Below are 24918 nucleotides of genomic sequence, written 5' to 3' on the forward strand. Positions count from 1 at the left end.
CTGCGAGATGAGAGCCACTGTCAAGTTCAAAAGTCAAACTCCTCTCGAGCCACAGCGCCTTGCAAAACTGGGTTACCGGCTCGGGTCTCCGGTCCGGGGTTTTCCGCCCGCCCTCCAAGAGCGCACACTGACTTTAGCCATCCCTTGTTCCCGGGCGGGAGAGGGTCACGGAGGGGCAACTGGAGCTGGAGTGTCCTATGTCCTTTCAGACCCGTCGCTTGGAAGCTGGAGGGAGGACGGGGCGATGGGACAGCGTCGCGGGGACAGGAGTGGGTCCCCCTCCAGGGTCGGGAAGGAATGAGGAACCGGGTGCGAGTCGACGCTCGCCTTTCAACCCTGACCAGAGAAACCAGTTAAACCCAGTTAATGGGATCCATCAACCCACTTGTGTGGCTAGCGATGGCTTTGAGAAACTCTGGATGTCCCGTCTGTCTGTCTGTCTGTCTCTCTCTCTCTCTTTTAATGTTTGTTTGATTTCCTTGCTTTTGTTTGGCAGAAAGTCTTAGAAACTGAGCGGAACGAGGTGGGAGGTGCAGACGCAGGTGCAGCGAGCGAGAGGCCTGGAGTCCCCCCGCCCCCAGGTGTCACACTAACTGACCCCGGCGGCTGAGACCAACAGGCCTTCCGTCACTTGTCCTGCATCTTGGACAGGTTTCAAAGTATCCTCCCCCCTACGGTTCTGGCTTGGAGACAAAAGGGGTGAAAGGGAGGCCATAGCAAAATTTGCTCTAAAGAAAACGTTTCCTCGTGATGTGCGCATCAGTGATAAGGTTTGACCTGCTTGTCGCAGGAAATGACTTGATTCCCACCCTCTGCACCACCAAGGAAGTCCTAGTTCTCCTCTCTGGAAGCATGGATCGGTAAACAGGGTCGAACAGTTAGAATGCTGTGAACAGATCATATTCCAACTTCCTAATGTCTTTTGTAATTTTCTTTAACTTTAGAGGGATATTTTAGGGAGCTGTTCTTTCTTATGGAAATAATTTAAATGTCAACAGTTTCTTCAGCCTTTGCTTCAGTTTTGTTCCAAGTAAAATTAAATTTAGACAGAAACATCTGTGTGAGTGTGTGTGTTGTGTGTGTCTATGCATAGAAAGAAAGATCTCTGGGATTCTGTTCACCTAATGTTAATGATGGAAATATCAGGATGCTGGGATTTTACTTTTATACATTATTTTTAATTTTTTTAATGAGCACGTAAGAAGTATTTTTACCACAACAAGACATAAACTAGAAACAAATATGCCAAGATGTAAACAATGGTTGGTGCTTGGTGGTAAAAATAAGGATGATTGTTACTTTCTTCTTTGTGCTTTTTTTTGTATTATTATTTGTTTAATTTCCAGGAGGAAAAGTATGTAGTTTTATTTGTAGAGTCTTTCTGAATCCATTCATTCATTGATTGGCAAAGATGCGCCAGGTGTCAGGCTGTGCCGGGTAGGAGAAAAGACAGCATTCTGCTCTCTACCAGGAGAATAGGAGGCAGCAAGTTCCGTGAGGGTTGTCTGGCTGTCTGTTTGTTTAGGAGGAGTTGGAATTCAGAGAAGAATCACTTTGCCCAGGTTGCATCTCTTTGAGCTGGGCCTTAAAAATGGGTAGTTTTTTGTTTGGGTAGCAATGGCAAGGATTGCTGGGTGGGGAGTCGGGGAGGGGGAGGGTGGGTGGCGATGGGAGTGTCAGAGCAGGATGTGGTGTGTTGCCCAGAGCTCGGCACTTGTGTGGGACAGTAGTGGGAACACTGGAAAGGCTGGTGGCAGCCTTGAATTCAACCTAAGGCTTTGGTTTCTTGTCAGGCAGCAGTGAACTACAGGCTGGGCTGGTGGCAGAATTTGCAAGGCCCAGAGCAAAATTAAAATGCAGGGCTCAGGGCTTCCCTGGTGGCGCAGTGGTTGAGAGTCCGCCTGCCGATGCAGGGGACACGGGTTCGTGCCCCGGTCCGGGAGGATCCCACATGCCGCGGAGTGGCTGGGCCCGTGAGCCATGGCCGCTGAGCCTGCGCGTCCGGAGCCTGTGCTCCGCAACGGGAGAGGCCACAACAGTGAGAGGCCCGCGTACCGCAAAAAAAAAAAAAAAAATTCAGGGCCCCATTGGATTAAAAAGTAGGAAAAATACCACCAAAGGTACTAAAATATAAAGCTTTTTCTTTTCTTCAGTGTTGTTTCTCAACCTGCCCTTTTTTTTCTATTGAAGGTCATTCTAAGTAAAAAAACATAAATTTAATTACTAGCATGAATTTTACCATTCTCCTTTATATTGTGCAAAAGCCAGATCTAAATGCAAATACGAGCATTTAATCCAAATGAAGAATCACCGAATTACAATTGGCATTTCATAGCACACAAAATAGCAGACTTGAATTCAAGCTAAAAACACATGAAAAATTCCTCTTGACTATCACACTATCAGGTCTCACCCAGGGTTTTCTAGAGAAATCCAAAAGATTCCAAGTCAAAATTGCCACCTACCACCCATGAGCTATCCAGGCACCTCAACTTATCCCATAATATTGTATCCATTCAGAACATCCACAGAGATATCTTTGTGAGATGTGATGTCATCTCCCATCATTACTCCTCAGCAGAGGGCCTGCACGGTTGTGGACATTCCCTAGGTGCTGGGCACACCAGGGTTGTAGAATGCCACTTTGCGTGTGACTCCCCTGTTACCTGGTCATCTGTCCTGTGGCCTCTGGTCCCTCTGTTTTGTTCTGATGGTAGCACATCTTTGCCTTTGTTCTGCATCTGCAAAACCTTCCCCGTCTTCAGCAGCTGAGAAGTACACACACACAACTACACAATTAGAAGTCCCGCTCTCCTACGCTGGGCCAGGGGACGCCTCCTTCCTCTCTTTGTTCCTGGTGACTCATACTCCACTTCCAGTTAGGTTTCTGGTACTAGATTCTTGCTTGCTTGGAAAATCTAATTTCCCAACTTGGCATCCTGCCTGGATTTGTTCATGAAGCTCCTTAAAACTCCCCCCGACTCCAAACAGATCAGGCTTCCCGAAGCTCTGGTTACTCTCGTCACTGCAGCCAGGGCTACAGTCCCCAGGGACCCTGCATGTAGAAGAGTCCCACACTTGGTTGATTGCTCTCCTGTGGTTGTCTTGAAATTCTTCATCATTTTATCTTTGAACTTGTGTTTTGTTAGTGAAATCTGGTGGGACAGTGGAACACATGGCAGGCTTGGAGTCTCGGTTCACACTTGGGTCTTACTCGCCCCTTCTCTGCAGGATGGGGACCGTGCCTGGCCTCTCTCTCTACACCCCTTGACTGTTGACACTCTTTTCATGGGGGCAGCAGCTGGGTTGCATCGTGGGAGACTCCCATGTTGCACTGATGCCCACCTGGCATGTGTACAGGGAGGGTAGGCCAGGCAGACTGGAAGCTGTCCCCGGCCCGCCTCACCCAGGTCATGAGTAGCTGGTCCATCGTGGGTTAAGTTTCTAGGCCAGCCTTGATTCAGGTACATAGCGTGGCCAGGAGCAGAGGTTTAAAGACACTTCAGCGTCACCAGCACGCTGTGGATTGGGATAGCAGATCCTTGGAAAGGGGAGACTCAGGGTTTGATTTTCCCAGAGCCCATCCCAGGCTGGTGTGCTGGGTGGCAACAGGAGAGGGTTCCCAGCATCCTTCAGGTGCAAGTGCATGTGTGCACCTGTGGGGAGTGGCACTGGCCCTGAGTATCCCTGTGCATGAGAGAGTGCTTCTTGGGCTGGCTGTGCGCCTGGGGGGACCCTCTCTTCCTCCTAGCTACCTTCCTGAGTCTGGTTTGCTTCTTGAGTTTGCTACTTCAAGGCATGCTCCCATTTCCATTTTGACTCGGGGCTTGATGCTGCGTCAGCGTTTTGGGGGACTGAAGAATACCCAGTTGCTTGGATGGAGGGAGACAAAAGCTCTGAGGGAGAGAAAGAATGAGACCGATTGGGGGTTCCTTAAAATGTTTGAAGAATTCCTTTCTCACCTTGGAGGGAGGAAGACTTTCTAACTGTAACTCAAAATGCAGGTGCTAAGAAAGAAAATACCTTTAAATCTGAAAGCATAGAACCCAGAAGTTTCTGCATGGTTTAAAAAACACAAATAGCACAGGCAAATCAAAGGACAAGTGACAGAGAAAAGTGACAACGCCAGAGAAAAATAAAAAAAGATGTGATTCATATCACAAAGGGCCAGTTTCCCTCATACTTAAAAAGCTCCTTCAAACCAATAAGAAAAAAAAGCAACAACTCAATAGAAAAATGGACAAAGGTACAGACAGTTAAGAAAGGAAATAGCTTTTCCATATATGAAAACATGCTCAATCTTACCCAGAATAAGAGAAATACAAAATGAATATTAGTCCGAAGATAACTTTGCATTTATGAATTTGATTTTTAGAAATCCAAGAGCTTGAAGGTTATCATGATCATAATCATTATTCATCCCCACAAGCTCTTCCTTTGTGGGGAAGCAGAAATTCTCACACGTCGCAGGCAGTTGTGTACATTGGTACAACCACAAGCGGCGAGAGTGTGACTGTTTCTATCAAAATTACAAATGCAGGGACTTCTCCGGTGGTCCAGTGGTTAGGACTCCGCGCTTTCATTGCAGAGGGCATGGGTTCAATTCCTGGTCAGGGAGCTAAGATCCCACAAGCCACACGCCGTGCGGCCAAAAAACAAAAAAAAACAAGAAAAATTACAAATGGCCCCTTGGTGCCAGGTCTCTTCTGTCTGCCCCCTGCAAACCCAGCCTCCACCTTCCCCGCCCTTTACTGTGCCCTGGGATCCTGTCTTGTATGGGTACAGCTGCCCGCAGCCTTGTCCTGTGACTTCTGTTTGGGTTCAGCCACTGGGGAGCCCCAAGTAAGAGAAGCCAGAGAGGAATGTTTATCCGTCAGGCCCCTCGCTGCACAGTCACCTAGGGTCGGCTTACATCCTAGCTCCTCAGACAGGATTCTCTCCTTCCAAATTCCAGTGTTGATATCTTCCCCCTGCACCTCAAACCCAGGATGATAAGAACCCCTGCTGTTGTTAGTTTCAGATACTACACTCTTCCTTATGGTTGGCCTGTATCTGGCTCACACATTTGTAAATAGTCCCTTGATTAAACTCTTCCTCAAATGATCCTAACTTGAATGTGCTGTTTCCTGCTGGGACCCTGACTGATACACCCTTTGGCCTAGCAATCCTACTTCTGGGAAACTTCCTCACACTTAGACTTGACATGTGCAGAATAAGGCATTTCCAAGATTATCCATTGCAGAAACAGTTGGAAGCCACTCAAATGTTCGCCGTGGGGACTGATTATATAAATCATGGTATGTCCATAGAGTAGACTATGCAACTATTTAAAAACACAAGGAAATTCTCTTTGGTGCTGATGTAGAAAGATCTCCCAAATATATTTTTAAGTAGAAAAAGCAGGAATTGGACAGGGAATGTATATGCTATCTCTGTGTAAAAAAAAAAAAGGGTGGGGGGATAAGAGTACATGTTTGTTTTTGATTATGCATGAAGAAATTCTGAAGGACTCACCAAAAAAACAAATAAATATAGTTTTCTGAAGGAAGCAAGACTTTTCACTATTTACTTTTTTATATGTTTAAAATTTTGGAACCAAAATTTTGGTGTTATCTGTTCAAAAGTTAAACTTAAAATTTCTACCTGCCTAGGTAGGGAATTGGTCCCAGAAGCTGAGGTAAAGCTGCTGGTGTAATGGGGTACATGATCCAGCTCCCAGAAGGGCAGAGGAAGCCTGGAATCAGGAATTTCCTGCTGATCTTTCATTGTCTTGTCTTTGCCCATTATCTTTGCAGTTTAAGTAGACACTTCAGAATTTTGATCACCTAATATTGATTGCTTTTCAGATGTGAAAGTAAAGAAAGGACGTATAAGATAACAAAGATGCTTTTGAGCCAGAATGTCTCAGCGGTTGGACCACTTAATTTGTATCCCATGGGTAAGTGTTACTTTTCTCATAGCTCCATTGCCAGGGACCCTGTTAGGGAGTAGCCAATTGATTTCCCTGCCTTGAGGATCCAGTATCAGCTGCCCAATGTCAAGAGCCATTTGGAATGTAGATAGGAAACAAACGTTAATGGTTTGATTCACAATGGGTTTCTGCCCTACTGTTGTTTTAGGAAAACAAACAAATAATAATTGACTTAAGGCTCAATAATGAACGGGGTGAGGCTCACTGTAATTTGAAGAGTACTTTCCCTTAATACCCTCATTCTAATCCAGGGTGGAGTTTATCACTGTACTCCTACATTTGGAAAGAGGCCAGACGCCTTATCTCCCTCCTCATCACAAAACCAAAAAGTCATCCCTGAACTTTGGTTTCCACACTTCATTTATTATTGATTTCTTTTTCCATAGCCCTATTCATTTGTGCCTTTTCTTTACCATTCTTTTGATTCTATTTCAGTATCCCTGTGTCATCTGTTCCATAGTTTATCAGTAAGGTATCCATGAGTGGGACACTTCTCCCCAGACAAGTGCCATGCATTGGAGAGTATATGACAGCCCTGGTCCCCCACCTACTAAAAATGCCCCTAAGCCGCCCCCCGACTCGCCAAGTCGTGGTGACATCCAGGAAACGAATGAGAATCCCCACTTCCCATCACCAAGACCTTTCTTCTTCCACCAACCCTGGTAAATATCTTTACCTTGGAAGTTTTTTAATTAGCAGCATGCTTATTCATATTCTGAGAATTGTTCCAGACAGATGACTGCTTCTCAGGACAGTCCCTCAACCAGCCAACCCTCATGACTAGTATCAGCTTCCAAACATCTTATTTTGGATCCAGTCAGGACGAAACATCCTTAGACAATGAGCTGCAGATACCAAAGTCAGCTCTCTAAGAACTGTTGACTTGAGCTTTTTTCTTTAGCGCAAGAAAAGTCTCAATCCAATATAAATACATCTGTGAGGAAGAATCCCAGACTCAGAGTAGCAATCGTCAATTGAACCTGGTGAAAGTGTTGTCGCTTGTCTAACATGTTTTTCTTCTTCCCAGTGCACGTCAGCCTCATGTTTGGTATCTCGTATGTTTTGACTGGTAAGAGATTTTTCTTGACTTGACAAAATTTTGTGTAAGGGTCAGAGTGTTGGAGTGACCATTTAGAAGTCAAAAGTGTGGGAAATTTGCTTCCTGATCCCAGATCTGTTGCCATTTTGTTTGAATCTTTTTCCTCAAATACTTTCCCCCTGGGCTTCGCTGGTGGCGCAGTGGTTGAGAGTCCGCCTGCCGATGCAGGGGACACGGGTTCGCGCCCCGGTCCGGGAAGATCCCACATGCCGCGGAGCGGCTGGGCCCGTGCACCATGGCCACTGAGGCTGCGCGTCCGGAGCTTGTGCTCCGCAGCGGGAGGGGTCACAACAGTGAGAGGCCCGTGTACCGCAAAACAAAACAAAACAAAAAAAACACAAAACTTTCCCTGTTAAAGGAGAATTTAGCCAGTACTGGTTTTCACATTTGTCTCATAAAACTATTATAAGAAATTAACACTAGAGTTAATCTTTAAACCCCTTAAAAGAATATTCGCCTCTTAATATTCTCACTAATAGAAGAATGAGGAGACACAGACTGGGCCAAACAAAAAGTCATCCAGAAATAATTTCCCATTAATTTGCGTTCTTCCACCTGGTACCTGGTACCTGGTACCAGATAAGGGAAAACACATTTTTTTAAACTAAATTTCTTACCTACATATAAACCTGTCCACAAAACATCACTATGCATTAAATATGTATCCAAGCCTTGTGATGAGCCCTGGGGGATGAAGATTTGGCAACCAAAAAGCAAAGGCCCAGGTCCTAACCATAGGAAACTTAGATGCTTTTTGAAACTTTAACCATATAGGGCAGGGTTTGACAAATGTAGCTGTGAAGTCTCCTTTGCTGCTGCCACTTCCCAGCTACCTAACATTACATAACTCAACTTCTCAATTTTACAGTCTGTAAAATGGGTTTGTTAATAGCACCTATCAACACTTCAGCATAGGCTTGGGGATGAAATGGAAGATTCAATCTGGACACACATTCTCCCTCTCCTCTCTGTGATAGGGAATAAGCACAGTGGGGAATTCAGAGGAGGGAAAGCTTGCCGTGGACCAAGCCACTTAGGGGGACTGGAGGAGGGGTCGAGGGTTGACTTGAGAGGATGGGGTGGCCCAGGATGACATAGATTGTTTTGATCCAAACAGCCGCTGAGAGTCAGTGACAATTAGGTGAGCCCAAATTCTGTTTACACAGTGCCGAGTTCCTGTTTCCTGAGCCGGTCCACCCTGACGACGTGTTGCTCATCTATTAATTGTATTAGCTCATTTCTCGTGTCCAGCAAAACCAGTTCCTTCTGTGTTTCCAAGATCCCAGGGCTCTTGGGAGGGCTTCTCTGCTAGAAGTCTCAGCCTCCAGATCCCAAGGGACAGCTTGAACAGTGACCAAGATACAACGCTGGGCTCCAGATTTCAATCTCTCTTTATTTATTTATTTTTTTCCTCTTGTTCCCTTTAGATTTTTCAGATGAATCTTGCACTTTAAAGATGACATTACGAAATTTGCAGTCAATCTTATCGTGGAAATTAAAAAACCATTCAATTGTACCAACTCACTATACATTATGGTACACCATCATGAGGTTGGTTTGACATTTCATTTTTCTCTTGCTAAATATATTATCTTTCTATAATGTGGGGAGTGGGGAAGAGGTGATCTTACTTGTGATAGAGCTTTTCTCTCTCTCCCCCTCTTTCACCCCTTCTCAATTTCGGTTTTTTAATCAGAGCTTTAAAAGTCTAAAGACAAAAGACCCATCCATTTTTAATTACACTGAATACTTTAACAACCCAAAGTTATTTTTGACAAAGCTTGCATTTAGAACCAAAGCTAATTTCTCCATGTCAAAGCCTCAGAAGCAAAATAATGATTGTTTCTGTTTTTCACAATTATTTCTCTAATTCAGTAAGTCTGGGTGTTGAAAAGTGCTGCATTTTCTGAGGACAGAAGTCCAAAGATCTGGTGACCATATTGATGGGTTGTGTTTACTTTCCTTTACTCAGGGAGGCATGTGGCACATCAGAAAGCTGCCTGGCCCAGACTAAGACAGGCCCAGGTCCAAAGTCTGGCTTGGTCACTAACCAACGCAGAGTGCAGCCTCTCTGTGCTAATCTTCCTACTTAGGGGTTGCTGAGGGACTCATGACCTAATGGACGGAGCCCTCTTTGGCTGTCTTCTTCCCACGTCTAACAATCACCCTCCTAAGCCATTACTTTGATCCAGTAGCCCTTCGGGGTGTCCTTTTGTTGGCTGTTTATCTGGCTTATAGCTCTTTGCTGCTGCTGACTGACCCACTGGAGGGCCTCTTGTGGGTTTCTCTTTGGCACCTGCTAAAGTCGTTAAGTTTCTCCCTGCGTTAGGCAGTCACATGTATCACCCACCTACCTTTCTGAAGCTTAAGGGAGCAGATGTCTGTGTTGTCCCCATATAGCACAGGCTGACTTAGGACTGGACCACGTGGTCCTCAGCCCGAGAGAGAGGCGGTCTCAGCGAGGGGCATTCATGACTGTCCTGTAGGGGCAGGGAGATCTGGGGCCTCTGCCATGAACGCCCAACATTTGCTCGTTCATTCATAGAGCAAATATTTACTGAGCACCTACTACATGCCAGGGGTCAAACCGTGAAGCAAAATCCCCGCTCTCTTGGAGCAGACATTCTGAAAGTAGGCAGAGATATCAGTAAACAAAGATACAATGGGGCAGGCGGTGGCAAATGGTATGAAGAGAAATAGAGACAGGAAAGAAGGATCAAGAGAGAGGGGTGGGGGGCACAGGGTAAGGTGTGCCATTTGAAGTAAGGTGGTGAGGGCAGATGACAACACAGGGACGTGTGAGCAGAGCTAGACAAGAATGTGGAAGTGGGGCTTGCAGTTAATGGATTCTCGTCACATAAATGCTGAAGTTTTCTTTTACCATTTCTTTGCCTTTCAAAGTAAACAAGAAGATATGAAGATCGTTGGGGACTGTACGAATATCACAAGATCATTCTGTGACCTAACAGATGTGTGGGTAAACATGACAGAGATGTACATCCCCAAAGTTGTTGGATTCAGAGGGAACGCAGCTCTGGTCAGTTGTATGGGCTCTTTCTTCCTGGCAATGGACAGTGAGTCGATCTTTTTTATTATCTTCATCATCATCACCAAGATCATCGTTATGTGCTTTGCCGTGAAGTAGGAAGTTCTACAGAGGTGTCTTAGATGCAGGGCTAAGGTTCACCTCCTGGCCCTGCTACTTCCAACTCTGTAACCGTGGAGTGGTGACTTTTCTTCTCTGAGCCTCCGTTTTCTTCTCCAAAAAGTGCAATGCTAACCTGTCCTTTGCATCCATGCCTGTACGAGGCAGGCATTCAGGCAGTAGTAGCTGCTGTTTTTCTGTTGAATTTATTTTTTATTGAAGTATAGTTGATTTACAGTGTTGTGTTCGTTTCTGGTGTATAGAAGCTGCTACTTTTTGCTTTGTTTCACAGCCCGACAGGAAGTGGGGAACGGGGTTCAGATGGCCTGTAAGAACTGTCACAACTCCCTGGGCCAATGTTTTCCTAACACTTCAGCCCCTGCCCCAGATCAGAGCCCCGTAGCTCTTGCACGTGTGAACGCCCAGGTGTGTGCACACGTTGGGCCCAGACTCAGAGAAGACTGGATCCCAAGAGCGGGTCTGCCCTCTCTTTCTTTCCCTACAACTGGAGTCAGCTCCCTTTGGCACTTGTGTTAACAGCTACAGAGCAGCTGGCAGTGGCTCTCAGCTAGACTCCATCACTTCTTCAGTGTCCTGATCTTCAGCCTGTTTCCAAGAGAAAGATTCGACTTCAGGGCCTTGTTAAAGGCTGTGTAGGTGTATATGTGCACATAGGTGCTTAGCAAAGCACGTATTCAGATGACAACTGAATCCTGCTGTAGCAAACTTAGATACTTATGAGAGTCTCTGGAATTGTGGAATTGCCTATTTGTGTATGTGTCCACAGAGAAAAGAAATAGCCCAACTTATAAAACATGGTACTCAGACCATTAAAGAATGTATATTAAAATAGTAATGAGATATCATTTTTCAAGACTCAAAATGGTAAATATTAAAAATATGTAAATACCCAGATTTAGAGGAAATGCAGGGAGCGTGATTTGACACAGCCTTTCTGAAGGTATTTGGCAGTATGTATTGAAAAGCTTAGCATGTGCCTGCTCTAATCCAGAATTCCTCTAATAATTTGTCCTAAAGAAATGATTACAGCCAAATGCAAAGATTGAGCTCTAAGAATACTCATTGATGTATAGATTCTATTCAGAAAACTTAGAGCCAATCTAAATGTTCAAAAGAGGGAATCAGTTAAATCATGGGACAGCACTTAGTGGAATAGAATCAGCTGTGAAAAATTATGATGAAGAATCAGGGCCAGCGACTTTCTAAAAAGGGCCAGAGAAGAAACACTTTGGACTTTGTGGGCCATGTATGGTCTCTGTCACATATCCTTCATTTGTTCACAACCCTTTCAAAAATAACAACCATTCCAAACTTGCAGGTTGTGCAAAATCTAACCCACGGGCCATAGTTTGCCAGGTAATGATGTAGATAAACATGCATTAATATGTTTATGAAATAAATTAAGTGAAAACATATACCATGCAAAACAGTGTAAGAATGACTTAATTTTAGTTTAGATGTGTGTGTGTGTATGTGTGTGTGTACACTAGTTCAGTTTTTATATGTGTAGATATATGTACACATGTACCGCATGGACAAAAGAGAATTAACCACATTCAGGGACAATCCTATCTGTATTTTCTGATATTTCTGCAATGTTTATGTATTATTATTATTATTATATGAGAAGAAGTCATTTTCACTCTTGTGTTTAGAATACAACCTGAACATTGGGGAAATACTGACTTTCATCCCCAAATCTGTCTTCCATTTCTTGTGGTAATAGTAAACAAATCACTTCACTTTTATTGTTCTCAGTTTTTCACCAATTAAAAAAATATATAACCCACGCCTCAACGAGGGCCACGGGGAATTAAAAGACAGTTGTAAAGAGATACGGTTGTATCATGACAATGGTATCATTACGGTTATGCTATTTATTTACTGACCTTGGGGTTTGTTTTGTTTTCTAAGCACTGCCTTTGGACCCACCAGAGTTTGAGACTGTTGGTTTTACAGACCACATCAGTGTGAATGTGAAATTTCAGTCTGTCGCTCCGAAGATACTAAATGAGGAAGAATTACAGTTTTACTTAGCATTAATTGAAGAACAATCAGGGGGGATCGTTAAGAAGGTAAGTGGTCCAAACAGTACTGAGTTGGCAATGAATACATTGCCAAAAATCTGTAATGATTTGAACAATTCAAACTGAAGGGTCTAGGCTTCAGTGTGGTCTGACTTCAGGAAAGAGGTCTCCGTAGTTTCTCTATAAAGGGAAGGAGAGAGATGCTGTGGTAGCTGGAGGGAAAAGTGAGGTCGAGGGAGGGACTTTTTAAGATGGAAGAAATGACAGCATGTTCGTGTGCAGCAGGAATGTTCCGGGGGGTGCAGGGCAGGGAGCAGTGTCTGGGGGAGGAGATGAGAGTGGATGGAATCTCATGAGCACGAGACGGGGGTGGCCTTGGCTCGGAGCAGGGACTACGCATATGAGTCACAGTGGGAGGGAGCTTCTGGTGAAACAGGCAGCAAGCATTGCCCACTTAGACTTAAGATCACACGATGACCACAGTGAATATGCCAGGGATGCAACCCAGATGTTCTGACTCTCCACTGTTGGTTTGCAGTTTCCCTTCGAGCACAGCCCTCTCACCATGACACTTCTGGTTTCTGTCCCTTTTCTTCTTCATTGCTTGTTTTCCAGGCATGAGCTTTTAGTTTGCTTTGGGGGCGGGGTGTTAAAAAATAATTTCTCCTCCTTTCAAATATAAACTTGCAGAAAAATATTATTATAGAAGGTTGTATTTGAGCTGGTGGAAATCCTCATTTATAAAACTACTGGTGGGCTTCCCTGGTGGCACAGTGGTTGAGAGTCCACCTGCCGATGCAGGGGATACGGGTTCGTGCCCCGGTCCAGGAAGACCCCACATGCCGCGGAGCGGCTGGGCCTGTGAGCCATGGCCACTGAGCCTGCGCGTCCGGAGCCTGTGCTCCGCAACGGGAGAGGCCACAACAGTGAGAGGCCCGTGTACCGCAAAAAAAAAAAAAAAAATCTACTGGGAAGGATGTACTTTGAAAACTATAAGACATTATACAAAAGTTATTCTTCAGGAAAGAACCTTCAGATCATCTCTTTAATTCCAAAATGGAACAGAAGTAGCTGGGGAAGAAGAGGCAAAGTGTTTTTAAGGAGAAGACAGGGAAACTAGACATCAGCCTCAGTTCTGCCACAGATAAGCTGTGTGGCCTTGAGGAGGTTACTTAACCACTCTGAGCTGCAGTTTCCTCGCCTGGAGAATGGGAATAATGCCTGCTTTGCAGACTCTTTTGATAATCAAATGAGTTAATATGTATAAAAGCAGTTTCTGAAGTATAGACACATACCATTAATGAAATAGGATAATCTTATTTTTGCAAGATTATCTTACTGCAAACATGACATCATGGAGACCTTTATTCCTCATTGGGACTTTTTCCTCCTCATTTGTAAAAAGAAGTTGCTAGACTAGATTTCATGGTTTAAAAATGTATGTGTGCATGTGTGTGTGCGTGTGCATGTATGTGTGTGTATACACGTACATGTACTTTTGTGATAAATTGCTTGCCCCAAGTAACTTATAAAATACTTTTGCTTGCCAAGCCTATGATATTTCTATCCCTGTTTAAGATTTGAAGACAAATCTTCAAAGACTCTCTTAAGGCTTGCCTCTAAATGAAATTCTCACTTAAAGTCTTACTGATTTTTTTGTTTATTTTTATAGCATAAACCCAAAATAAATGGAAACATCACTGAAAATTTCAGTTATGTCATCGACAAGTTAATTCCAAAAACAAACTACTGTGTATCTGTTTATTTTGAGCCTAAAGATCCAAGAAAAATAAATAGATCTCCTTTAAAGTGTACCCTCTTTCAACCTGGATGGGAATCAGGTATGACAGTTTTTGAAAATTCATGTTTTGCTTTTACTCTGAGGGAAAACCTGTTTCAAGAAAAGAATCTGAAAGTCGTGGAGCCCTAAAGGCATTTCTTCCAACAAAGGCACATAACAGAGATGTTTTCTGTCAATCAGTCTCTACCATGTGGTGGAGTCACTTTTACATTGCCATACCATGGGGACAAACAGGTATCTTCCTTTTTAACATCAGAAATCCTCCTGAAGTGGAAATGCTTTTATTTCAGGGAGTCAGGATCAAGTTCAGTTCTGTGTGCCCTTAGCCCGGCCATTATTCAAGTCAAGTGCTGGAGGAGGCTGGGTTGCTGAAGCAACTGCCTGCAGAGGTATCAAAGGGTAGAATGATGGATGTGGTAAGGTTCATATATGTGGCCTGGCTCTCAGGAAGGTTGGCTGTAGCTCACAGATGAAAGAGAAACTTGCCAGTGTGGATGAGATAGTCACTGCTGAATGCTGAAAGCCCTTCTGTGGCCAAGGCATCAGAACAGTAAACAGCATGCTCCCCAAACCTTCCTTCGAATGGAGGAATTTGCAGGGAGAACAATCCTTCAGTCTTAGGAACATCCACTGCTGATTATTTTCTCAGGAAGTCACTAGGTCTCCAACTGTTTTGCCAAAAGTGAAAATCTCCCCCGCAAAGAAGCCTTTCTGAATTTCCCAACCCCAGTGAGAGTTTCTTTAATGCTCTGATCTACCAGAGTAAAAATAAAATAAGATGAGATTTATAAGGAAGTGACTGTAAGTGCTATGGCTTATTTGTGTCTGAAGTGAGCTTCACTAACCAGTGCCTGGCACATCAAGGTGCCTGGTGTTTGCTGTAACTCCAGGCGGTGTGATTTTGTTCTCCAGTATTCCTCAGAATCAAGTGATACACAGGCTAATTTTAAAGGAATGATACACAGGCCAATTTTATTTCATGACTTTAGCTTAAATAATTTATATAATGTCAGTTAAATATGGGCAAACCTAAAACTGCATATAGATTCTTCATGCCTACAGAAATGTAAACCCCAAACAAATTAACATATCTGTGTTCTAACACCAATTCTCAACATCAACCAAGTGTCCAGAGATTCGATTCATTTCTGATACTACAGGGAGTTAGCGCATGCCCCGCAGGTTAAGGGGCTCAGTCCCACAAGACTGCCTTCACTACAGATGCCAGCAAATCCTACAAGGCCTACAACTTGCCATACAAGTCCTAGGTCCCCAGGCTACCCACACCTCTGTCCAACCTGGCTACAAATTCAGAGGTTCCCAGATTTAATAATTCGCTAGAATGACTCATAGAACTCAGGAAAACACTATGCTTACTCTTACCATTTTATTATAGAAAATACAAATGAGCAGCCAGATGAAGAGGTACATAGTCTGGAAGGTTGCACGTGCAGGAGCTTCTGTTCTTGCAGAGTTGGGATACACCACCCTCCCTATACTTTGATATGTTCACCAACCAGAATTTCCCCAAGCCTCACTGTCCAGAGTTTTTATTGGGTTCATTACGTAGGCATGGTTAATTAAATCATCGGCCATTCATGATTAACTCAATCTCCAGCCCCTCTCCCCTCCCTAGAGGTCAGGGGTGGGACCAGAATTTCCAGAAGTTCAGCTCATTAACATAAACTCAGATATGGTCCCCAAAAAGAACTCCCATCACTGAGGAAATTCCAAGGGTTTTTGAAATTCTGTGCCGAGAACCAGGGACAAAGGCCAGATATTATTATTATTATTATTATTATTATTATTATTATTATTATTATTACTACTACTATACCATGATCTTATAAACAAACAGAGCTGTGAAACCAATTGAATGAAGCAATTATTTCTCCTCTGCTCAACAGAATACTTCTGTACTACAAATCTGTGGGGGGCTTTTTCCCACACCAAACACTTCTTCCACATCAGCTCATCGTCATACAATTTAACTCAATTCTAACGCCATCTGCTTGGAGAAAGCATCAGATCCCACAGGTTAAGGGCTCAGTCCCACAAGTCTGCCCCTCCCCCACTTAAACGCCAGTCGCAGGTTCACGTTGTCATGTGGACTCTGACCAAAAAGCTATAAATCGGAGATTCCCACAGTCCTCTCCTTGGCTTTGATAATTTGCTAGAATGGCTCACAGAACTCAGGGAAACAGTTTACTTACTAGATTCCTGTTTATTATAAAAGGTTGCAACTCAGGAATAGCCAGAAGGAAGAGATGCATAGGGCAAGGTTTGGAAGTTCTCCAAACCCCATCATTTAGGATTTTTAAGGAGGCTTATGTAGACATGACAGATTAAATCCTTGGCCATTGGCAATTACTTCAACCTCCCACTTCTCCCCTCCCCAGAGGTCAAGGGGTGGGGCTGAAAGTTCCAACTCTCTAAATCACAGGGTTGGTTCCCCTGGCAACCAGAGCCCATCCTCTGGGGCTTTCCAAAAATCACCTCCTTAATGTAAACCAAGTGAGGTTGAGAGGGGCTTGTTATGAATAACGAAAAATGCTCCTTTCACTTTCTTTGCTCTAATCACTTAGGAAATTCTAAGGGTTTCAGAACTGGGGACAAAGACCAAATATGTACTTCTTATTATAAATCACAATATCACAGCAATAAACAACCCAGTAATATGACATGACAGACAGTGGTTTGCTGAAACTCAGTCTGCACTTAAGTGAGTCCAAGCCTGACTAAAGGCACTGCTTCTTTGGAAGTTGATATCCTTGTTCTGTGATGGTTCAGTTTCTCCCCTGACTTTTCTCTGTTTCACCCACTAAGAAATGGTCATGCAGCAGCATGCTGTCCCATCACTTCATGTTTCCTTGGTGTGAACACATCATCTTGCCTATTGTCAACCTCTATTATTTTTATCATTACATGAGACAGTTAAAGTACAGGTATGCCTCACTATCCAAGTATTTCATGTCCCAATTCTTGTCTGAAACTTCAGGAACCAAGTAGGTTCATATAACGTGGCCCCTCTCACTATCCGAACTGGCCGTGTGAGCCACCCTCAACTAGCCAAACTCAGGGACCAGGTGAGGAATTCTTGAAGGATGACCTGGGACCAGAGTTAACTTACTGGGACTCAGTGGTGGACACTGGTATCCTAAGGCAGTATTGATATGGGGGAATTTAGTCCAGAGAGCTGGAGAAATGTCTCCCCTTTGTCAAACATTAAACTAATTGGTTGGCTTTTTTCAGTAAGGTCCTGAGGGAAAGCTGTGCTTATCCGTTTGACAAAAAAAAAATTTTTTTGGCCGTGCCACATGCATGCACACAGCTTGCGGGACCTCTGTTCCCCGACCAGAGATAGAACCCGTGCCCCCTGCAGCAGAAGCACAGAGTTCCAACCACTGGACCACCAGGGATTCCCCATGTGGCAAATATTTATCAGGGGTCTACTATGTGCCAGATTCTTTTCTAGATCCTTGGGGATACAGCAGTGAACAAAACAGATAAAAATTCCTGAGCTTATAGAGCTTATATTGGGAGACAGAGAAACAAGATTAAAAAATAAAATATATAGTGTGTTAAGTGATGGTAAGTACTATGGAGAAAAATTAAGCAGAGGGTGGTAGGTCTCTTTTAAATAGGGTGGTGTCTGGTTTACATTCCCTAGAAGCAGAGCCAAAACCAAAATTCTAGTTCAAGTGACTCACGGGGGCAGGAGGAGGGGTGGACACATGGGTCAGAATTCCATGACATTGCTTCTCCAAAGAAATCACTTTGGTTCACAGAATCCTCTTCAGGAATGTGAGCTGTATACGTGTAAGAATTTTGTATTATAAAGGTGTGCCTTTATGGCTAGATCTGATTCTAGAACTGCCATTGATATGACATGCCTTCATTCAGTCTTGTTTTTTTCATTGGAATATAGTTGATTTACAATGTTGTGTTAGTTTCACGTGTACAGCAAGGTGAATCAGCTGTACATATCCACATATCCACCCTTTTTTAGATTCTTTTCCAATATAGGTCATTACAGAGTATTGAGTAGAGTTCCCTGCGCTATGCAGTAGGTCCTTATTAGTTATCTATTTTATATACAGTACTGTGTATATGTCCATCCCAGTCTCCCAGTTTATTCCCCCCTGCTTCCCTCCAGTAACCATGAGTTTCTTTCTTACATCTGTGACTCTGTTTCTGTTTTGTAAATAAGTTCATTTGTACCATTTTTTTAGATTCTACATATAGCATATGGTATTTGTCTTTCTCTCCCTGACTTACTTCACTCAGTATGACAATCTCTAGATCCATCCGTGTTGCTGCAAATGGCATTATTTTGTTCTTTTTTTTTTTTTTTTCGTTGAGTAATATCCCATTGTATATATGTACCACATCTTCTTTATCCATTCATCTGTTGATGGACATTTAGGTTATTTCCATGTCCTGGGTATTGTAAATTGTGCTGCAATGGACATTGGGTGCATGTGTCTTTTCTAATCCTGGTTTTCTCTGGATATATGCCCAGGAGTGGGATTGCTGGATCATATGGTAGCTCTGTTTTTAGTTTTGTAAGGAACCACCATAGTGTTCTCCATAATGGTCTTACCAATTTACATTCCCATCAACAGTAAATGAGGGTCCCCTTTTCTCCACACCCTCTCCAGCATGTATTGTTTGTAGATTTTTTGAAGATGACCCATTCATTCTTGATGGGAATGGAAGGGGTTTGTGAATCTTCTGCCATCTGAGGGAGCAGACCTTCACTGAGTTTCTTTCTGTTCATTCTTTAACCTTTTGCAAGACTTTAAAAATATGTGAGCCATCTTTACTTATTCCTCTCCTGTATTTGTTTTGCCTGAGGCTGTGGCTATAGGATTAATATTAAGAAAAGTCTTTCTGGAAATTTAAGAGAGCCTTAGTTATGTAACTATTGATTTCTTCTCAGTCCAGTTGGACTTACGGAAGAAAGCTATTTTCATTCAGAAAATTGAAATTTTCCAAAAGTAATTTTGACAAGAAACTAAAGGAGAACTCATAACAGGACAAAGCAAGTTCTTGGCTCCTGGCGTGGCCAAAGTCCAGCTTCAGAGTGATGCAGTTGTTTTCTTCAGACAAACTCCCCCTTTCCACTCCTCCCTGCCTGTCATGCATGCTAACTGTGCCTGTTGAGCATTGGAGACCTGACTAGTGTGACTCAGAAAGTTTTTTTTTTTAATTTTGATAATTTACACTTGAATGGTCGCATGTGGCTAGTGGCTACCATATTGGACAGCGCAGTTATAGAGCATAATTATCAACTGGAAGAAATTTTACTTTTAAAAACTGAATTTTTATCAATTTTTTAAAATGTACACTTGGATTACTTTCCATTCTTTGGTATTTAACAATAGTTTTTCCAACTTTTGCCCCCTTGATAAACCCCTCCACCGCCAGATCAATGTACATTTATTCCCAAACGCAATTGTTCATTGGATTTATTTTGAAATAAAGCCATTTAATTTTTCATCAACAGAGTCATCAGAATCTGCCACAATAGGAGGAATAATTACTCTATTTATAATAGCTGCTGTCATCATAAGCATTGTAATGATGCTGAAACGGATCGGTTACATATGCTTAAGAAATGATTTCCCCAAAGTTTTGGTAGGTATTTTTTTTTTTAATTCCTGTCTTTATTTTTCATTTTAACTTAAGAATTTTTATTACATGCTTAAATATTTACACAGAAGAAAACCCCATTGTCTCAAAACATCAAGGTGTTTTATCACTCTGGATTCTTTTCCATCCCTATAAACCTCTATTTTGAATTTTCTGCTTTCTTTTTATACTTTGTCCACATATGATTTCCAATAATCAACATAGTTTTCCATTGTTATTAATGTCTCCTTTTTCCCTTAATCATTTCTCAACTGTAGGGCATTTGGATTGATTTCTTTTCCTTTCATGTCTGTCTTTGGCCATTATGAACAATGCAATGAACATTTTTATACAGGTTGTCTTTTTAGTTTGGATTACTTCCATGGAATAGATACAGGAAGTGAATTTATCTTATATAAAAATATAAAGAATTAATTTATAATGCTAGTGTCAACATAGAGATGGACACCTTTCTCCAAAGCTCTGCTGGCATTAATTAATCATTTTTTCTACTCTTGTTCATTTATCGCAGGATAACTGTCCCCCAGAGTTGCTCTTATTTGTGTTCATTGTTAGTGAAACCAGCCATTTTGTCTTCATATTTTCTCTCTGCTTCCTGAGACATATTCTTCCTGCTCAGAGCCTTTAGCACTCAGCCAAGTCTGGGTATTGATCTTACATATTTCTAAAGCCTCCTCATGTGCTTTGACTCAAGTACTTTGCCCATCATTTTTCATTTTCCCTACCGTGTCACTTTCCTTCTACATTAGAAAATTATCAGAAATATCTTATTTTCCTATGTTTGAACTCATTCACCTTCTTCTTCTTCTAATTTTTTTAACAGCCACAAATAAATGTCCCTCCACAGGTGATAAAAGTGTAGTGTTTTTTTTTATTTTTAGGTTTTGTTTTTTTTTTGCGGTATGCGGGCCTCTCACTGTTGCGGCCTCTCCCGCTGCGGAGCACAGGCTCCGGACGCGCAGGCTCAGCGGCCATGGCTCACGGGCCCAGCTGCTCCGCGGCATATGGGATCTTCCCGGACCGGGGCACGAATCTGCGTCCCCTGCATCGGCAGGCGGACTCTCAACCACTGCGCCACCAGGGAAGCCCCTCTTTTTATTTTTTAATTCTTTTGTTTCTTTAAAATTTTTTTAATTGAAGTATAGTTTATTTACAATGTTGTGTTAGTTTCAGGTGTACAGAAAGTGATTCAAGTGTACAGGAAGAATATATATATATATTCTTTTTCAGATTCTTTTCCATTATAGGTTATTACAAGATATTGAATATAGTTCCCTGTGCTATACAGTAGGTCCTTGTTGTTTACCTACTTTATACATAGTAGTATGTTTATGTTAATCCCAAATTCCTAATTTATCTCTTCCCACCCCTGTCCCTTTTCCCTTTTGGTAAACATAAGTTTGTTTTCTATGTCTATGAATCTATTTCTGTTTTGTAAATAAGTTCATTTGTATCATGTTTTTTAGATTCCACAAATAAGTGATAGCATATGATATTTGTCTTTCTCTCTGACTTTCTTCACTTAATATGATAAACTCTAGGTCCATTCAAGTTTTTGCAAATGACATTATTTCATTCTTTGTTATGGATGATGTGTGCTTCTTTTTCTTGTTCTTATTCAGGTTGGGTTGAGGGAGGGATTGTTTGGGGGGAGGGGTGCTTTTGGAGTTTTTAATTACAATTAGTATTTGAACCTAGATGGCATTTGGTTGTAGCTTATGAGAAGTAAATTGCTCTGTGTTGGATTTCATCCACACTATGATCCCTGTATTGCAAGAATGGTTGGTTTTTATCTATCAGTGTAACTTTTATCTTTGTATCTTTAACAATGTATACTTTGAATCTTTTATGTTAGTGTTCAGTTTCAAGTTTACTCTCAGCCTTTACTCCAACTCTTCTGTTGGCCATGTACTGCTTTGGCCTTGAGGTCTTAGGTAAATCCCACTCCAATTCATATTTCTCATGCAGCCTTGAGATATAAAGGCCTCTAGCACCACACCTATCACCTCCTAGGTAATCTTCTGCCTGAATTACCTAAACTCATTACTAACCCTCCTCCCAGTCTCCCTGGGGCTCTCCCCGTCCTTAAAATGCACCCAAATTATATGCCAATTATATTTATACCTGTTATTGTGTTAACCCCAAGTAATGACAGGAGGTATTGTTATCTTGTGTCTGCCTGGTATTTCTCCATTAAAAATTGTTACTCTGTGTTTAAGTAAAAACTCTAGGAATAGTAAAACAGAACACCCTAGGTCTCGTATGTTTGTGTATGTATGTTTAATCAAGAACAGATGTTAAAATTTTTAAACATTGTCTTTTCTCTCTCTCCCATCCCCCTCCCCTCCCCCTCCTTCTCCTCTTTTGCGTTTAACAAATATGTGTTGTGTATTTACTGTGCGTCCACATGTTATAGGTGCTGGGGATCTAGATGTGAATAAAGCAAAGAAAAAAATGTGCCCTTATGGAGCTTAAAGTCTGAAAAAATGGGGGATGAGACAATGATAATTTATAGATGATATGACTGGCTAAGTAAGAAATTCAGAACCTAGAGACGAAGTATTAGGACTAATAGGTTTAGCAATGTGTTACACACAAAATAATCAATATAAAAACGCTTGCATTTTTATACACTAGCAACAATCACTTAGAAAACAAATATATTTTTATATAAGTTGCTTTTCAACATCCAAGAAATTAAGTACACAAATCATAGCAAAAAGCTCTGTGAATTTTCACAAACTCAATGTACCCACATAACTCACACCCAGATCAAGAAAGAAAACATGACCAGCCTCCCCAGAAGTCTCTCCTACCTATTAGTCAGTCACTGCCCATATTCAGGATAACCACTTTCCTGATTACTAACAGCATAGATTAGTTTTACCTGGTTCTGAACTTGGAATCATACAGTTAAATGGAATAATGTGATTTAAAGGAAAACATACTGTTTTTATAATATCATTACAATGGTAATAAAAATACTTTAAAAACAAGGAAGATATCTAACAGAAGATGTCAGAAGCCCATTGTGGAGAAAATTATCTAACCTTATTGAAAAACATTAACAAAGATCTAGTCAAATGGAGATCCCAGAGACAGACCCACATATGCGGAAACATGACTAATGACAAGTAGGAATTGCAATGGGGAAAGGATTGACAGGTCAATCAATGTTATCTATATGGGGGGAAATGAAATTGGATCCCTACCTCACACCATACACAAACATCAATTTCAGGCTTATTAAAGACTGTAATGTGAAAGGCAAAACTGTTAAAAGTTTTAGAAGGCAATAAAGGAGATTCTTACTTTGGGGCAAGGAAGATTCAGCAGAAACCATGAAGAAAGAAAAGTGATACATCTTCTTACATTAAAATTGAGAACTTCTTTCCATGAAATGTTATCATAAAGAGAGTAAAATGTTAAACCAGAGACTGGGGAAAATTACATGTAGCATAAATAATCAGCAAATAATTGGCATCTAGATTATAGATTATATAGAGAGCCCCCATAAATCAATAAGAAAAATGATGAACAACCCAATGGAACAATTCATCCCAAGGCTAGGTCTGGATAGAGTCAGGGAAGAGTAGGCTTGTCAAATTGGGCAGCCTGAGCAAGAGAATAGAGAGGAGGAGGATGTCATTGATGATTCCAGGTCTGTGACAGGAATCTCGTGACCACCCTCCTCAGCATGACCCCATTGTAGCCAGTCTCCTTAGCCCACCTCACCTTCTGTGTCCTGGAGGTGCTGGATCAGAGCAAGCTGCAGTCTCCCTGCTCTTCTCATCTCTGACCCTTTAGGGGTCACCTGCCTCTTTAAGGTCCTCCAGTCCAGAGGGCTTTGACCCCAGTGGAATCGGCTCCCTAGAATCTCTCCTTACTCACAGTTCCTTGATACCCTTAAGAATGTCAGCAATCCAGGGCTGAAATCTATCCAGACTAAATGGATAGATTCCCCCTGACAAGCAAGAAGCAGCGTGGAAACAGCAGTAGGAAGGAGTGGACCAGTCTCTGCTGCAGGCAACCTCCTAGTTTGAAACCCAGCCTCCACCACTTAGTATTCCTGAAACTTGTGAAACCTGGGCAAGTTTCTTAACCTCTCTGCCTCATTTTCTCATCTGTAAAGTGGGGATAAGAATAGTAAGCCTACTTCACAGAGTGGTTGTGAGGGTAAAATGAATTATAACGTGTAGATTCCTAAAAGCAGTGCCCTGCACATAGTAAGCGCTATGTAACCATTAGCCATTATTTTTGTTGTTGTTGTTGTCATCGTCCTCATCACCACCTTCCCCATCACTGTGTAGTTAAACCTCATTAAGTTTTATGATGTCAAAAAGTAAAGAACAAACACTCAGAATTGATACCCTCTGTTTTTTTTTTTTTTTTTTAAAGAATTTTTATACATTGTCAGTCTGGGTATTTCCCGGGCTGCCTCCGTTGGAAAAAGTGGCTACCGTGGAGGTCATTCACATCAACAGAAAGAAGAAAGTGTGGAATTATAATTATGATGATGAAAGTGACAGCGATAATGAAGCAGCCCCCCGAATAAACGCAGGTGGTTACACCACGCACGGACTAACGGGCAGGCTGTGTCCCGCCTCTGTGTCCTCGGCCACCTTGGAAGACTGCAGTGACCCGGCTGCTGAGGAGCGTGACCTGCCCGAGCCCGAGGCTGATGCTGAGGCCCTGAGGGCACCAGGGCCCAGCCCCTGGCAGTCGGAATGCACAAGCAGGGGCTACCAGGGGAGGGGGAACCTGCTGCAGGACACCTTTTCCGAGGAGGACAGCAGCCCCGCGGAGGAGTCAGGGGAGAGAATTGTCTTCAATGTGGATTTGAACTCTGTGTGCGTGAGGGCCCCTGAGGACAACGACGACTCAGAAGTCACTCCAGTGTTACCATCTGGTCCAGAAGAGACAGTTGTGCTAGAGGACCCTGACGAGACAGAATCGAACCTTCTTCTGGTGGCCAGTGGGGAAAGGACACAGCTGCCCTTCCCCGGCCCCTCTGCGGAGTACCCGTGGCCTGAAGATGCTCCTTCTGATAAAAGTGACACTTCCAAGTCGGATGTTGACATGGGGGATGGTTATGTAATGAGATGAATGAATCAAGAAATATTTAATTAACTTAGACGCCTGCTACCTCCGGTGCTGTCCCTCCCAGCACCCGCACTTGCTCCTTTGGGGTCTCCAAGT

The 24918-nt window shown here is 42.6% G+C and overlaps 1 protein-coding gene across 1 annotated transcript; it reads left to right on the top strand.

The window, feature by feature from the left end:
* Positions 1–5883: 5883 nt before the first annotated feature.
* IFNAR2 (interferon alpha and beta receptor subunit 2) lies at positions 5884–24831 on the top strand (the record flags this gene model as incomplete). The annotated part of the gene is made up of 8 exons (XM_079705000.1): positions 5884–5938; positions 6999–7040; positions 8498–8621; positions 9972–10144; positions 12151–12311; positions 13936–14104; positions 19574–19704; positions 24118–24831. 8 exons carry the CDS (start codon positions 5884–5886, stop codon positions 24823–24825), a joined length of 1563 nt encoding a protein of 520 aa, XP_079561126.1. The 3' UTR covers positions 24826–24831.
* Between the last annotated feature and the right edge of the window lie 87 nt (positions 24832–24918).

Source organism: Hyperoodon ampullatus, assembly GCF_949752795.1.
Source record: "Hyperoodon ampullatus genome assembly, chromosome: 5".
In the NCBI taxonomy this organism is placed as follows: Eukaryota; Metazoa; Chordata; class Mammalia; order Artiodactyla; family Ziphiidae; genus Hyperoodon; species Hyperoodon ampullatus.